At 44.8% G+C, this 17,011-nt stretch overlaps 1 protein-coding gene across 1 annotated transcript; it reads left to right on the top strand.

Moving 5' to 3' along the window:
• Nucleotides 1-3,282: 3,282 nt before the first annotated feature.
• HRH3 (histamine receptor H3) lies at nucleotides 3,283-7,479 on the top strand. Its single transcript, XM_085079408.1, has 3 exons — nucleotides 3,283-3,499; nucleotides 3,787-3,953; nucleotides 4,807-7,479. The coding sequence occupies exons 1-3, from the start codon at nucleotides 3,289-3,291 to the stop codon at nucleotides 5,683-5,685; spliced, it is 1,257 nt and encodes a 418-aa protein (XP_084935534.1). The 5' UTR covers nucleotides 3,283-3,288; the 3' UTR covers nucleotides 5,686-7,479.
• Nucleotides 7,480-17,011: the final 9,532 nt, after the last annotated feature.

The following is a 17,011-nucleotide window of genomic DNA, read 5'->3' as shown; positions in this document are numbered from 1 at the left end:
TCTCTTTTCTCTGCCACACTGCCCTTCCCCTCACCCATGTGTGCTGGTAGCTTGTGAGGGAATCTCGAAAAAGGGAATTTTCCAAACAGAATAAACATTTCCCATGATGAAAGGAAGAAGAAAAGGAAATAAAACAAAGGGACAGGTTTCATAGTGACAGATACTTGTGTGAATGCCAGAGTACTTTCAACCCTCATCAGTAAAGACATGAACACAAAGAAGTTTCTTAATCATCTCTTTCTTTCAAGTTTGGTTCACAGACAAACTGGTTCCATGGGACAGAAGCAAGCAATGGAAAAGCTCCAATTTGTGCATATCCTCCTAGTTCCAGGTTTATAGAGAGCTATCTGTGGGCAGGATGGGCAGACAGGAGAAGAGTTTTTGACTGTGAGGGCAGCCTGGAAGGCAGCTGGAACAGGTTGTCTGGAGAGGTTCTGGAGTCTTCATTCCTGGAAGTGTTCAAACCCCAACCAGACAAAGTCCTGCTGTACCTGACCCTCCTTCAGCAGAGGAGCTGGCCTAAAAAATCTCAAGAGGTCCCTTCCAACCTGAACCGTTCTGTGACCTGCCACTCCCAGCTCCTGCTTCTCAGCACAACCTCAGAATAAACAGAAACCAGGCTCAGGAGAGCTTGGAGCTCTGACCCTCTGGAAATGTCCTGCTGTACAGATCCACAAGGGCTGAGTTCAGGCTCTGAGCCTCCAGAGATCCCCCTGCCCCAGAGAGGACCCTATGGCCTGCTGCAGGGTGATCAGAACACCCTATATGAGCATATGGGATATCTGCACATGGCATATGCACTGTGCAAGCCAGGTCCAAACGTGAGCTGTCAGACCATCTGCTTGCCTGTCTGTGGGTGATCTGCTTCAACTACAGGCTGTGGGATTTCCTTTATTTCCAAGATGGCATGTTTCCTGAAAGATATTAGAAATGCACTTGTCCTGTCTGCTGGAGCAAGAGAGAAACATCAGGACCAGGAAATTTGTAATCTGAGCTCTATCACCTCTTATTTATCTAACAATCCTGGCAATTTTCTCTGGATAAACAATAACTGTGTTTTGTCCACACTGTGTTGTATCACTTTATAAATTATAATAGGTACAAAGTAGGGGGTTTGCTTTCTATTGGGTGGCGAAAACTGAATAATGGAGGACAACTAACAAACAGCAAAATGCTCCTAGGGATAGGAGCTGCACAGCACACACCCCATCATTTGGAATTTGGAAACATTTCAGTGAATGCTAATGCTTGGCTGAGTGGCTGGAGATTACAGGTAACACCAGAGCACAAACAGCCGCACAGTGAAAGTGGTTTGTGGGTTCACTAAACACCATGGGGGTTTAAAAAAAAAAAAAAAAAAAAAGAAGAAGCTGTTTCTCCATCACATCTGCGGTGATCGGCATAAAATTCATGTCCTCTCTGCTGCGGCTGGGCTGTGGTTAGATCTGATCACCTCCAAGCAGTGCTGAAGCCACGCACGGAGTCACTCCAAGCCGTTTTCCCACTGCCCGGGAGTTTGTCGCACCCGCAGCATCCTCAGCGCTGCCAGCCGCGCCTCCACGAGCGCACAGTGACATCCTCTGTCGGGATGCGGCAGCAGCGGAGCCTGAGCCACCCGCGGAGCCCAGTGCCTTGGGGACACTTGTCTCCCGAGGAAGGGGACACATGCTCCGGGCAGCTGCAGGCTTGCCCAGCCGTCGGCACATTGCGCACAGCCTGCCTGCCCTGCACACAGCCGGGAAAGCCAGCCCGGCTCTGAACACAGAGCCAGCACGTTGTCCCAGCGCTGGGCGCGTTAAGGGACAAGATGAGGCTGGTTCTTGCTGAGGCCACTCTTTGGGGAGTGTCACAAAGGCCACCCCTGCGGCAGTGCTAAGATGTGTTCCCACTGCTCGGCTCTGTCGGCTGCAAATGGTTTATCGCGGTTCCGCAGAGCCCTCTGGGGCTGCAAATGATTTGCCGCCGTTCCGGAGAGCTCTCTCGACCCCCTCCCAGTTGGATCAGCCGCTGCCATCAAGGCAGTGGCTGTGGCAGCGCGTTTGAAGAGGAATTCTGTGAGGCTGTAGAAGTTCCTGAGGTGAAAATAGCTTTTGGAGCAATCAGGAGGTGGCAAACCCCCTGGGCATTAACTTCAGGCTTGTTTCTGGGTTTGCACAATTTTCTTCCTTTGCTTATTTTCACTCCGTTCCTCACAATTTATCAGAATTCCCCAGGAGGAAGGGTGCTTGGCTAGAGTCTCCAGCCAGTACCCTTCTCTGTTTTGCAGTGTTGCTGCTCTGCACATCCCTGTGCTGTTCTCCAGGGTGGTGACAGTGGAGCTGAGCCTGCCTGTGACACGATACCTATCAGGATGTTTCCTCACTGTGCACAGGGGTTGTGCAGTGGTCGGTAACTTCACCCTGCAGAGTCGCCAGCTGAAACAAGTCCTCAGACAAAAGGTATTCTTTTTAGCTCAGAGTGAACAAGTGGTGGAAGATGAGAGCATTAATCACCTCGCTGGAGCTGGGGCTGGGAGCAAGGACTCCTTGGTTTGCAGACCAAGTGGCATGGACACTTGATAAAGAATTGCCTGCTCCTGGGCAGTTTTACCTCTTCCTCCTGATGCCCGTGAGGGGCAAGATCATCACCCTCCATGCTCTGCCTGCCCAGGCAGCCCTCCTGGCTGACTGATTAAAAGGCAAATGAAGCTTTGACCTTCTCTTCATTAACGCACAGACCCCAGACAGGAGCCATAAGAGCTTCCATGACCTCTGTCTTGGGGGACACTTTGGGGAGATGCAGGAATGTCACTGTGCAGAATACAAGGATGCTCTGGGAAAAATCAAGGATGCTCCTGACCTGAGAGGGGAAAGAGGAATGTAGAGATGTTCTAGAGAGTGGCAAGGATACTTTGAGGTAAAGCAGTGATGCTTCAGTGTTGAGAAGGGAATGGGGAATGGGAGAGGATGCTCTGGGGGAATTCAGGGATGCTCTGGGGGAATGCAAGGATGCCACCAGGTTGAGAGGGGAACGTGTGGATGCTCAGGGATGCTCTGAAGGAATGAAGGGATGTTCCGCGGTAATACAAGGATGCTCCCGGGCTGAGAGGGCACGGGGCTATGTGCAGACGCTCAGGGAAGCTCTAGCGGGATGCAGAGATGCTTGGGAGGATTCGGGGATGCTCTGGAGGTTTCGGGGCTGCTCGGGGGGCACGCGGGGGTGCCGGGGGCCGGAGCGGGAGGCGGGAGCGGGCGGGGCGGGGAGGCGCAGCAGCCCCGCGGCGGCGGCGCGGCGGGAGCGGTGCGGGCCATGGAGAGCGGCGGGGCGCTGAACGGCTCCGCCACCGCCGGGCGCTTCGCCGCCGCGGGCACGGCAGCGCTGGGTGCCCTGATGGCCCTGCTCATCGCCGTCACCGTGGCGGGCAACGCGCTGGTGATGCTGGCCTTCGTGGCGGACTCCAGCCTGCGCACCCAGAACAACTTCTTTCTCCTCAACCTGGCCATCTCGGATTTCCTCGTAGGTAAAGTGCCGCCCGCGGCGCGCCCGCCCGCACCGGCACGGCCCGGCACGACTGGGCGGCGGGGCGGGAGCGCAGCGTGCCCGGGGCTGCTCCTGCCCTCCCGCTCCCCCGGGCAGTGCCCCGCTCGGGCCGTGCCCCGCTCCTGCCCCCGACACCCTCCCGCTGTCCCCGGTCGCTCCCTCCGTGCGGGCGGGCAGCGGGAAGGACCCGCCCGGCACCCTCGGGTCCCCCGGGCAGCCACCGCGCAGAGCCCGAGTCTCACCGGGAACGGACCGCTCCGCTTGCAGGTGCCTTCTGCATCCCGCTGTACGTGCCCTATGTGCTGACCGGGAGATGGATCTTCGGCAGAAGCCTCTGCAAACTCTGGCTGGTGGTTGATTACCTCCTCTGCACCTCTTCGGTCTTCAACATCGTGCTAATTAGCTACGACAGATTTCTCTCGGTGACAAGAGCGGTGAGTCCTGTCATGACGGCTGAGAGGGACATAATTCTGCTCCTGCTTTATTCTTCAGATTCTCTGCAATAGTTAAAAGCTCTTTGAATCCTCCAGAAATTACCAACCTTTCAGCCTGGAAAGCAATGATCATCCACAAGTACATAATTCAGCCGTGGTTTCAGATTAGTATTCCTGGTATAATTAAATCGCTTAAGGCTCAGACCCCGTTGTGCAGGTGTTCCTTTCCCAGGTGACAGGGCAGTAGTGTACGAGCAAGCCAGCCAGGTAAGCAGACCTTCAACTAACTTGCAAGAGCTTATTATCTCCAGGACTAACAAGTGGATTGCAGTCGGACTCACAGCTTCTCCGTGGGCTCCACGGCAGTAGATTGCACTGCTGGCTTTGGCAGGGAATGTGGGGAAGCTTCTGGGCGTGTGGGGAGATAGATGAAAATGCTCAGCCTTTTGCAGGAGGTAACGAGCAGCTCACAGGCAGATCTGATCCACTGGTTTGCTCATTCCCCGACGGATTTAGCCCAGGAGTTTGTCGAGTCCCTCTCCTTGGCACTGGGGATGGCTCAGGCAGGTGGTGGCTGCAGACAACAGCCAGGCTCCAACCAAGCCTGTCCATTTCCACCGAGCAGACACCACATTTTGGAGCTGTAAAATGAGCGCTCTAAATCTTCCCCGCAAGAGTGTGATTTATCTAGCAATTGCTCCTGTTGCCTGTGTCGTATCAGTTTGTTGGACTGCTGGGATATTGCCTAGCAACTTTACCAGGAATGCTAACAGTCCATTTGTGAGGAGCCTCAGCCAGCTGGGGTGCGTAAGAAATTCGTGACCATTCGTAAGAAAAGGCTTTCCTCTTGCAGGTCGCCTACAGAGCCCAGCAAGGCAACACCAGGCAAGCAGTGCTGAAGATGGTGCTGGTGTGGGTGTTGGCATTCCTGCTGTATGGACCTGCCATCATCAGCTGGGAGTACATCTCTGGCCGGAGCATCATCCCCACCGGGCAGTGCTACGCTGAGTTCTTCTACAACTGGTATTTCCTCATGACAGCCTCCACGCTGGAGTTTTTCACCCCTTTCATCAGCGTGATGTTTTTCAATTTAAGCATTTACCTGAACATCCAGAAGCGAACCAAAATGCGCCTGGATGTTTTCCACGAAGCGCACAACCAGCCCTTCACTGAAGAGGTGGAAAGGAGCCCAGAAGCAAAGCTTTCTTTGAAATGCTGTAAGTGGGTGCAGAAGGAGTCAGCTGAAAGCCTCGACCTCTCTAGGAGAAAAGCTCAAGCAGCAGCCTCCAGTTCTAGCCTGGATGCCAAAGACCTGCTGGCAACAAGCTCAGAGAGCTCCAGGAAAGCCAAGGGCTGTGACAAAAAGAGCTGTAAAAATTCAGCTCCCACTCTGTCCTCAGAGAAACGGATGAAGATCGTGTCCCAGAGCACGACTCAGCGCTTCAGGCTCTCTAGAGACAAGAAAGTGGCCAAATCACTGGCAATCATCGTGGGCATTTTTGGGATTTGCTGGGCACCTTACACTCTCCTGATGATCATCCGTGCTGGCTGCCACGGCCAGTGCATCTCTGAGTTCTGGTATGAGACTTCCTTTTGGCTGCTGTGGATCAACTCGGCTGTCAACCCTGTCCTGTACCCTCTCTGCCACTCCAGCTTCAGAAGGGCTTTTATTAAACTCCTCTGTCCCAAGAAGCTGAAGATTCAGCCCCACGATGCCCTTCAGAACTACTGAAAGTGAAGCCAGCCCCGTGTGAGGATGAGAAAAGCCTCGGTTCACTCCTGCAGTGTTGCTGTAGGACTGCAGCTCGTTTCCTTGGAAGAACCCTGGAGCAGAGGTCTGGGGCAGGTGAGGAAGGCAGAAGTGAGCCCACGATTAACTATTTTAGTTCATCAACAATAAAATCCCAGCGCACAGAAGGGTAAAGGGGTTTATTGACGTTACCCAAGGGTAGCGAAATCTGTGTCTGCCGCTTGCAGGTGCCACAAAAGAGCTCTGCTGCCACCTAGTCAGCCTGAGCAGCACTAGCATTTTGCTCCAGTAAACTGCAAACTGAAAAGGAAAAGCTAACAAAAATGAATATCAGGCTTTAAACTTAACTACAGCTGTTTGCAGACTTGATCTTTCCCATAAATGGGATTGTTTTTTCCTTACACTTGCTACACACAGATGATGACACAGAAACAAAAGAACAAACCTCAGAAGGAAAACATCTAGTTTATCATTTTTGCTACAGCAGCTGCAGCCATAATCTGGATCCCTGTTTCATGGGGTGCAATAGATGTCCCTTCCACACCCCAAGAAGGGACAGATCTCTGCCCTGAGGAGTTTACAGCCGGACTCTGAGGTACTGAGCATCCTGAAGCACCCTGTTGGCACTGCCTGATCCCTTCCTGCTTCAAAACTGCTCTGATTGCCTTTGGGTCCTGCCACACACTGCCCAGAGCTCCCATGGGAGAGATTCCCTCCTGCCTGGAGCTGTGCAGCAGGAATGAGCCCTGGAAGACCCACAGAAAAGAGTTTTTGTGCTGACATGAAAGGTGCAAGCACAGAACCAGCTTCTCCACAGACTCCATCATGACAACCCAAAGACATTTTAAAATCTCTTCTGCAGGATCTTAAAGATACTCTTCTGGCACCGTGTTAGGGAATGACAAGCTCAGAGAGAAGCAAATCTTGTTGTTGATTTTTAATGTTCCTTTTTTACCATTCCTTTCAGACCTCTTAAACTTAGCAAGTTTCAGAACTCTTGCATTCTTCATTTTAAAATACCTCACTTATTGGGGACCTGGGTTGAGCTGATGCAATCAACATAAGCATCAGTCCTTTTATTGTTTAATTTTCAATTTTTTTTTAAAGCAATCATCTAATTGCACAGATAGAGCACCAGACTCAAGAGACCAGGCCTCTAGCCTTGGTCTTACCATAAAATCCTGGGCATTTTATCTCGTGATTCACCACAGTTGCCCACTTGTTCTGTAACCTCTTTGGGCACAGAGGCAGTATGACCAAAAAGCAGATGACTTCCACTTCCCACCTCTGCTGGCACTGCTCAGTGATGTAGTAACACAAATGTGTAAATAGTTGCCATGGCAAATGCTCATATTTAACAGTATTGCACAGGGAAGCTCAAGATCCCAAGCCTGAAAACTACATTTACAAATAGAAACCCAAATGTTGTAAAGTAGTACCCAAAAGCTTCTGATGTTGTGATTGCCAATTACACTTTGCTGTTGCAAGCAAACTGCTTTTTGGCTGCTGCTATGAGTAACAGAAAATGCCATCCAACTGTATTCTGGTGATATTTGTCAAGTAGATCAGTATTGTCATCTGAAGTCAGGTTTTAAATGATGTCTTGCCTTGTGTATGTGATATTTCAGACTTGTGACATGTTCTGTCAGTCTATTATATATGGGTTAAAATATACCCCTCGAAGGACGTGTGCTATGAATTGACAGGATGAGATGTTGTGCCTGCTCCCTTTCCCTGTGTCTGCTCCCTTCTGAAAACCTCAATAAAGTATTTTTATAAGAAGCTTGCTGAATATTTTATGGTGAACAAGGTGTTATCGGAAATGATAAAATCCAACTGGAGGCAAAACATCTCTGGATTTGCCTGAGGAGGCAGACACACATGTCGCTGATAAACCAGCTCCTGAGACAGCTGAGTTTCTCTCACCTCTGGTTGGCAGGTTCCTGACATCCCCCTGAGGGTGTGGTGAGTGCACATCACTCAATTCTCTCCAGCTTCAGGTCTTTTCCATGGCATATTACATGCAACTGGGATCTGGAGAGGTTCCATTAGCAATAACTCTTCCTGTAAGGTACAAACCCCACTGGTCTGCCCAAAAATGACAAAGTCGTAATGTGACCAAGGCACCAGTTTCCAGCTGTGGATCTCTTCATCTGTTCATCAGGAGAGGTAGAAATACTAGATCATTCATTCTGATTTAAAAAGGTGTTGGTTGTACACCTTCCTTTCCCAAAGAGTGAAGAAAAGGACATATTTCCTTGTGAGCCTTTTGCACAGTTTTTTCATGATCTTTGACTTCCACATGGGCAGAATTATCTACACTTGGCTGAAAGTGATTTTATTCATTGTTGGATTTTGTAGGAAAGATACTTACATTCTCTCCTGAAATAAGAGCTGCTGCTTTGCCAAATAATAAAAGAAAAATAACTACATATGCCTAGACATGAGGTCACACCTTAGCTTGGTTTTCACACTGAAAGCCTCGGGAGCTGGTCTGAAGTTTCAGAGTAGCTGGTGACTAATTCAAATATGCTTAAAAGAGTATTTCAATTGTGCTGATTTTTAGTGCTCAGAATATAAATGTCTATATGTATTTGGAAGAGGCAGGGACTAGGGAGCTTCTAGGCATAATCAAATGTGAGCTGTGAAAATGCATAACTACTAGACAAGGTAGAGCTGCTTGTCAATCAGCCCAGCAAAACAGCTCTGCATAATTTATGCTGCCATACCTGCTAAACAAATGCCTCTTTCCCATTGTCTAGGCATAAACTAAGCAGGCAGGACCTGTTTCCAGCAACCATGAAAGAAGACTTGCTTTAATTATGAATATGGTTCAAATATTTGGGGAAGCACACAGGCTTCATTTCCACAGCACATCTCCACACAGAGAAGAAACCTGGCTAATGCCAGAGAGAAGTGTCCAGTTTATGCACAGAGTGTTGGTAAACACCATTCATGCAGCTGCAAGTCATGCCCAGGGAGCTTTTTAAATAAGTGACTTCCCCCAGGAGCTGTGTGGAGGTGGTGTGATTTCCCCTCTCTTGATACAAACCTACACTGCATTAACTCGAGGATGTAAAGCTGCCCTGACAAGGTCTGTGGTCTTTTCCTACAGCAGCATCTGCATATCAATAAACTATCAAAAACCACTTTTTTTCCGCACAGCCACTTTCTTTCTGTCTTTGTAAATGCTTCCTCTCTAATCAGCAATAATGAGAGATCTCTTTACACAGACAGAGGAACTTTGCTCCTGCAGCCTCTCCTCTGGCCCCTTCTCAATTACCATCCCTTATTCCTTCTCCCCAACCTGCAGTTACAGAAATTGCTCCATTGTTCCACAGACATCACTGAAGCTTCATTAGCTCAAGTGGGAGGCTGGAGAAGAAGAGAGAACGCAAAGAGCTTTTGTTGAAAAACACCTGTCTGGGATAATTAATGAGATTTGCTGAGAGGGAAGGGTTTTGAAATTAGCAAGATGTGATTATATTTTGGTTTGAAAGAACGCTAATTGTTTTGCCTCATGTTTGTAAATGACCATTCATTTTCTCAGCAGAACTAGGATGGAAAGACCAGAGGTTAACATCCTTGCCAGAAAGAACTTTAGCAATATGATTTCTGTGAGGGAAGATTAATTTTTCATCACCCCAGCTCCTGAGCAGTGACACCAGCAGAATTTTGCAGCACAGACCTGGTCCTAAAAGAGACCTCCTGCACTCTACAGAATTTATTCTGCAAAGAGATGGGGCACAATAAGGAGTGTTATTATCTTTACTTCCAATGTGAGAACTGCAGACAAGAATAAAAGCTCTTTGCAAGCTGTCCTGGATGAGTGCCACAGAAGAGAAAATCTCTCTCCACTTCTGACCCCACAAAGCCAGCCTTTCATGCAAGACTGCACAGATGTTCCTGTGGACAGTAGGGAGCTCACAGCACTTCTCTGTTCCCTTAACCTTTAAGTCTCCTCCTTTTCTCCTTACAACAACTTTCTGTCGATATAGTTGCATTTACAGGATTAAGGAATTGTGGGGGTTTACAAAAGCAATGAGGAATTCTGCAGGTCTTACCTATAACCCAATACCACCAGAACTATCATTGGCATTTATTTCCACAAACCCACCACTACCTGAGGGAGGAAGACTTGCACACACCTCAAAGGCAAAAAACCCCTTTTTGCTCTCTCCCTGCACCTCTTGCTGCAAGCTCAGGAATGCTGATGACTTGTTCAATCAGCAGCATTTTTATTGCTAAAGTCCAGGATGCATGAGCATTACTTATTCCTAGGTATTTACAAGCACCACATTTTTACTCCATAATTTGCAAGCTGCTTGCACAGTCTGGGTGCAAAAGGGAGCTAATATTTAATCCAAGTACCAAACATCATAGGCAGAGCTATGTGTGCACATCTGTGGGGGAAGAACAAGACGATTTTTCCATTTTTAAAATGCTACAACCTACATTGTTGGTTGTATTTTGTTTGTGGGTTTTTTTAAGGACTTAGAGGCACTAAGGACCTTTGGTTGTGTTGTAGTCTTCACTACAAAACTGGAGTTTTTATGGGCAGACTGGACCCACAATTTCAACATCTGTTCTTTTAAGCACAAAAATGTGTCTGTGATGTGACACTGACTTTTGAATTATTTTAAACACAATATCCCAGGATTTAGCAGCACAATTAACACTGAAGGAAAACTGATTGAAAAGTAGTTCATAATGTCATTCCAGATCTCTCTGAGCATTCACAAACAACAAGCTCTCTGCTAGGAGGGCAACAGCAGCTCTGGCAAATTTTTTAGCTGTTAACTAACAGCTCAGACACAGCTTTGGTCTTTAGAACAAAGAATTGGGGGTTGAAGAACAAACTATAATGGGGGTTGTATATAAATCCCTTGAACACAAGGCTGCAAGCACACCCTGCAGTGTCCATGAATTGATGACAGATTGACAAAGCACAGCAATCACCATCCATTATGAAAATAATTTATACCTTATACTCTAAGAAGCCCAAATTTAATAGACCACTATGGTTAAAGCACCTTTTAATATCTCTGATACAGCTTGTATTCGAAATATACAGGGATAAAATAATATGTGTAATACTTTTATGAAACCTGTGGTCAGTGCTCTGGGAGTTAAACTCTTATCCAACAGCTTTCATGAAAGGAACCAGATCTTTTGTTGCTGCCATTAAAACTTTTAATCTAAATGAAAGTTGCAAAAGACTTTATGGAACTGTACAGGCAGAGGAGTGCTGACATAAAGCTAATTCCAGAGTAAGGAGAAGACTGAAGTCAAATATGAATGGCTGGCATTAGAAGAACACAGCACCAGGGCAATAGAAAAGCTCAGCAGAGGACCAAGATGCCCAAAACATCCTTCTGGAAGTTCTCACTGGAAAGAGCTCATGCAGACAGAAGCCTGCAGAAGAGTTCATCTATTTGAGAAAGAGATTAAATCCCTTAGAAATTCCCCCTCACAATGCTCCTGTCCTCTGCTACGAAGTGACAATCTCAAAAATGAGGTAATCCCTGAGAACGTGGGGATTATACTGATTTCCCTTGAAGAAAGCCCAGGAATACAACCTTCCTTCACTCACCTCTTGAGAGATGCTCCAGCAGTACTGAACAGACTAACAACAGTTGGGGAAATCTGCTATTTAAGGCCATTATGATTGATTCTTCTTAATAACTATGTTTTCCCCTCAGCATTTATTTCACTGAGAACCATCCCTGTGCACCAGTTTAGGAAAGTGCCTTTCAGTCACAAATTGTAAATAGGAAATATTTGTAATCAATATTAATCACTACCAACCGTGGCATAACAAATGATCAAATCAGAATTGCCTCCTCCACAACAAAAGAACACAGAACATAAATATTAGGTGGCCTAAATACCACTTTTACAGCAGACTCTGAAGAGGTATTTGTGTGCTGACAGGATCAACCAAATTGCCTTAGAAAAAGCAAATCTATTAGCTGAAAAACCAGAACAAGCATAACATTTTCTGAGAAAATCTGAACAAGTTCCTTCTTTATTCACATTTGTGACCCTCTGCAATTATTTTCTCCATTAAAATATAAGCACTCAGGCTCTCCCAACATGAAAGAGGGAAAATGGTTATTTTATAAGCTTGAATATTCACTAAAAGGAAATCTTCTACTGTGCATTCATTCATCAAGTGCCCTGGTTAGCTAAATGTGGTATCAGTTTTATTCCAGGCTAAATGCGTTAGGAAAATAACTTCTGTAGCACTAATTTAATTTGGTCTTAACATACAATTCAAGAACTGTTCTGTGTTGATCAGCTTCATAAGCCACTTCAAGCCATTGAATAACAATCACACAAATCACTATCTTTAGAACATTTAATTAGTGATAATTACATCAATTAGTAGCCCCAGTTAGTAAACTGTACATGTTTCACATGGCAATTGTTGTTATCCATCTACAAATTAAGCTTTATTTACTGTGAAAGAAATTCTGAATGCTTTAAAAAGTAAATAGGAGATGTCTGAATGAGCTCTCCTAAAGCTCCTAAACTCTGCCATGGACTGCAGCTCCATGAAGAGGGTGAAGTGGATACCAGAGGATTATTTTCCAAATTTCAAGTCATCTGTCTTGCCACAGAATTTCTATGTGACTCTGCAAGTTGCTAGGTTCCAAATCCAGACAGATATTTTAATTCAAAATGTTTAAAATTCAACGGGATGTAGGCTTTTCCAAGCCTGGCTAAGTTTGGACGTCAGCCTTCTGTGATTCAGTTCCTACCACTGAAAGAAGATTAAAAAAATCACTCGGAAACATAAGGTAGTGTAATAAAAAAAAAAAAAAGTTGAACACACGAAAGTTTCATCCATCAAAACCATTTTCCTAATGGCCGTAAATTAGTTAATGAAGCTAGAAAATTTTGGTTGATTTAGAAAAAGAGATGTGTTAGCTTACCAAAATAAAATACTTTTTTTCAGCCTACGTGGCACAGCTAATGTGGCACCCAACCCATCGTGTAGTGAGGCAAGCTTCAAACCCACAACTCTTTGCACTGGAGTTATTTAAGATTTTCAGGTTTTGTTTTTTCAGACAGAGCTCAGCATCCCAGTAATTGCTGCTTTGCACCACTGCTTTAAACTTCCATTACATGGCTGCTGTGGGGGTGGGTAAGTGAAGAAAAGAAACATTTTCTAAAGCAATGCAGTAAGAAAATATTGATTTAATACCGTGACCTTTTACCAGGTTACCTTTTAAATGTGATAAATGTGAGTCCTGTCTGGACAAAGCACTCTAGCTGCCCAAACTCATCTTCCTGATTTATAAGAGAGGAAAATGACAGGAAATGAATAGCCACAAACCAGTATGATTTCATGAATAAGATAATCAAAATATGGGTATTTCATCCGTAATACCACAGATGTCTCCTTGACAACCAGTGTTTTAGCAATTACATACCCTCATGCAAATATTTTTCTTCATAAGCATTTTCCACTTTTAGTGGAAGATTAATTTATCTGGATTTAGAGAGTGAATGTTAACTTCTGTCAAAAGCTGATTAGTGTGTGTACAAAGGATGCACTGGGTGGGGATTCACAAATCTTTGGGAAACAATGATGTTCCAGTCTCAAAGGTAATTTAGCACCGAGGAACCAAATGTCAAGATTCAAATGGGAAATCTTTAAACCAAGAGGAAGCTTTTCCATATGCGAAAATTGATCCCAAACCATAAGATGCTCTCTGAAATATTGACTCTTACCTGCACATTAATTGCCTGTCGATTTCTGCAGTTACAAAAAGCCCCCACCAAGGATTTGAACAACAAAAGATAATTTGTTCAGCAGTTCATTTTCAGCTTTTCAATGAGTCTTAACAAGTCTGGAACTAAAGTGCATTTCTAAACCTGCATTTTAAAAGATGGTTGTGTCTGTAAAAAACATTTCCAGACGATGTGAATAAACACAAGGCTCTTCATGTTTTGTGTCTTCTTGTACCCACTAATCATGATATAAAATAACAGCATTGGAGTTTGCTGCAGTACTACAGTCAGGTTAAAAGCCCACCAAACCGAGCCCCTGTCACCACTGCATTATGCCACTCACTCCAATTAAATTAATTGAATGTTACCAGAATAAAATGGATTGTAACAAATCAACCAGCCGTTACTTCTTACTGAAATGGAACATGCAGACGCGAGTGAGTTATTAAACCATAATTATATGGATTTGTAGTATGGTTGGTCTTTTATCCTCACTCGTCAGTCAGGAAATGTGTTTATAATCCACAAATACATGTCCCCACCTTGGTGGCACAACAATATAGCAATATGTAAAGAACAGAGCTGAGCCAGAAACACACACTTCAAGGAGTCAAAGCTGTATTTCATATATACAAGGGCAGAGAAAAAACCCCCAAACCCCACGGATGACAAATCAGATGCCGTTAAGGCCTCCTTGGACAATTCTATTTCAATCAGAAAAGAGGAGATGAAAAATTACTCTCAGTGGGGAAATGAAGGACAAACACAATCTCCACATTAAAACAAGGTTGATGAAAATATCCCTGCCTTTGTCCTCCTACCAGCTAGGTTTTATGTCTCAGAGAATGGGTCCACACCACATGATGAATTTCAGAACTGCTTAGAGGAAAATCAAGAGTGCAACCTGAAGGGAGCTTTGTTTTGTGATCAAGAGTTGCAAAATCACCTCTTATCATTATTGGCACACAAATGTAACCTCCCCTCCAAACAATAATACTCCCCTCCAAGTAATAACTGCTGTCTTCCCAGACACTCTGCAGTGCAAACACATTTAATCCCTATTTAAACAATGGAAAAATTCGTTGCTGGGGAATGGCACTAGGCACTGCAGGATGGGAGACAAGCAGAAAACAGAGCTGTTCTTCAAAGGCCATGTGCACATCTACATTGGGATGAAGTTTAGCAGTATCAGGATGGAGTGTTAATTCATACCAAAGCCCTTTCCACACTGGTGCACTGAAAGGTGTTGGCCAGTGGATGGTGGATCTGTATCCAGCAGCTTGTCCAAACTATGCCAAGATCCCACTCCATGTGCATGAGCATCTCTGGTTCACAGCCGCTCCTGTCATTCTGTAATTTGAATTAAAATTTAAAAACAGGCAGCAAGTCGTTGAGCATGGTCAAGTCAGAGTATTTCTTCACTTACCACAAATCTACTTAAAACCCAGAAATCACTATGAAAACTCAGTAGGTACACAGACAATAATGGAAGATCTTTCCCTAATGTAAAAAAATATTAGGTAATGCAAAAAAGTGCTTTGGGAAACCATAAGTAAAGCAGAGTGCAAAATATGCCATGCTTAAACACACTGATTCAGTGCTTTAGTTCACTTAGTACTGCAATAAATCTTCAGTATCCACGTTTCAAAATGTGGTCCTTTTTAATGCTTGCTTTTACATTAGCATTTAATTTTCTTTTTCTGTGCAAATGATACCACTTACATTTTCCAAGGACTTAGACAGGGAGAGAGGACTGCAAACAAATACAAACCCCTACAATCAGCACTGAAATACTGTCATAATCATGTACTTTAAAAATGCATTAAAAAGAAGAGTTCTAGAACTGTAAAGTGCTAAACAAAATTATTGCTCAAGCTTCTCCAGGAAATTGAGAATTGACTGGACTTCAATTCACATTGAATTCCCATGGCTTAGTATCAGGATGAGAAATAAAATCCACCATCTCCTTCCTCTTAAACAGCAGCTTAAAAAGCAAGGACAGCATCAAAGGGCTCAGGAGCGGAAAGCAAAATGAAGTTAAGGAGCCAGGCAGAAGAAATCCACCAAAACAAGCCCACCCACCACAACCCCAGCAAAAAAAGTGAAAAGAAATCCTATAGCACACCCCTGAAACAATTAATCTTTTGTTTCTCTCTGTTTTTAGAGGCAAAGTATTTGTAAATACTTTATTTTCACCAGAACCAGAGGTTACTCCTCCACCCTGTGCTTCCACTGGAATGGGATCCAAGAGATCTTCATGCTAATTTTGAAGGAGCACCATGGAGAAATGTGACCCAAAGTGATTAAAGACTGTGGGAAGTTCAATCTTTTCCAAACTGCTGTTCCAACACTGAAGCTGGAGCTATTTGGCACTTTCCACTGCCCGATGAGGGATATCAGATCCTGCAAACCCCCTGAACGCTGTAAGAAGGTGGTTAGGAACGTGGTGCTGTCACCTCAGAGCAGGTGCCTGAAACGCTAAGAACACTAAGAACAAAGAACCCAATTCCAGGATCAATGGCACATTCCGGGGAGGTGTGAGGAAACCTGCTGTGCTTTTCACACACCAGTGAATAACACCATCTCCCCTGCAGGAACTGAGGTTACCTGAGCGCTAAAGGAAGGGTGGGAGCTCCTGGGAGTACTGAGGTTTTTAAAACAGCCACTGGCGTTCTCAAACACAGCCAGAGAGAGTGCAAAGTGTCTGTGGGGATTAAATAACCTGCTAACAAGCTGCACCAGCTTTGGTGTTCATGCAACCTTGCCCTGGTTTTATTAAATGTGGCTGAAAAGCATGTAGCAATAGAAAGAAGAACAGCAGTGAAGCCTAAAAATGCTGAACAAAACCAAACAGAAGGAGAGAACTGAATATTAACTTCTATTTAATTAAACTCAGTAAATCCCAGGGATGAAGCAAAACATGAGAGAGACTTTAGCATTTCGTATTAGTTTTAATTTTTTCCTGATCCTATTTATACCAGTATCACTGTTCATAATGCATAGATTACTTCCCACACCTGATCACGAATAGAAATACTCAGAATGTGAATTTAGGAGAAGTAACTACTTGATTTGTCATAATTCATTAAACAACTCAGGCTTTCAAGCTGACCTGTATTTTTTCAGAATTAAAAACCTGCTTTTAAGGATGTTCCATGCAGAAGCAATAAAGTACCAGTGAGGAAATAAAAAATGTGCAGTGAAAGAAGCAGAGAGAATTATTACCTTTGCTGTGGTGTATTGGAAAAAGTGGTCAGAGGCTACAGCTGAGAGTTTTTTTAAACTGAATCAGTAATTCCATCTATTTCTGATAATATTTGTGTCTCAGCATCCCACCAGCCTGTTCAGGTCCCTTATGAAAAAGCTTAAAAATATATTTTGATTAATTCTGACTTTCCATTAAGATAATCATATTTTACACAAAATATAACCAGAGTATACAGAAGCAGTTCTTCTTTCAGCATGAGGAGAGGGCAAAGACCACTGCTCTAAATTAAGATTTCTGAATTCCTAAAGAATAAAATTTAAGAACACAATCCATAAATGACATAGTTAAAAAAAGGGGGAA

This window comes from Lichenostomus cassidix, chromosome 20 (genome assembly GCF_008360975.1).
Source record: "Lichenostomus cassidix isolate B80296 chromosome 20, HeHo_3.0, whole genome shotgun sequence".
NCBI classification, from domain to species: domain Eukaryota; kingdom Metazoa; phylum Chordata; class Aves; order Passeriformes; family Meliphagidae; genus Lichenostomus; species Lichenostomus cassidix.
Note: the sequence above shows the minus strand (reverse complement) of the source record. Positions and strands in the feature narration are given on the sequence as shown.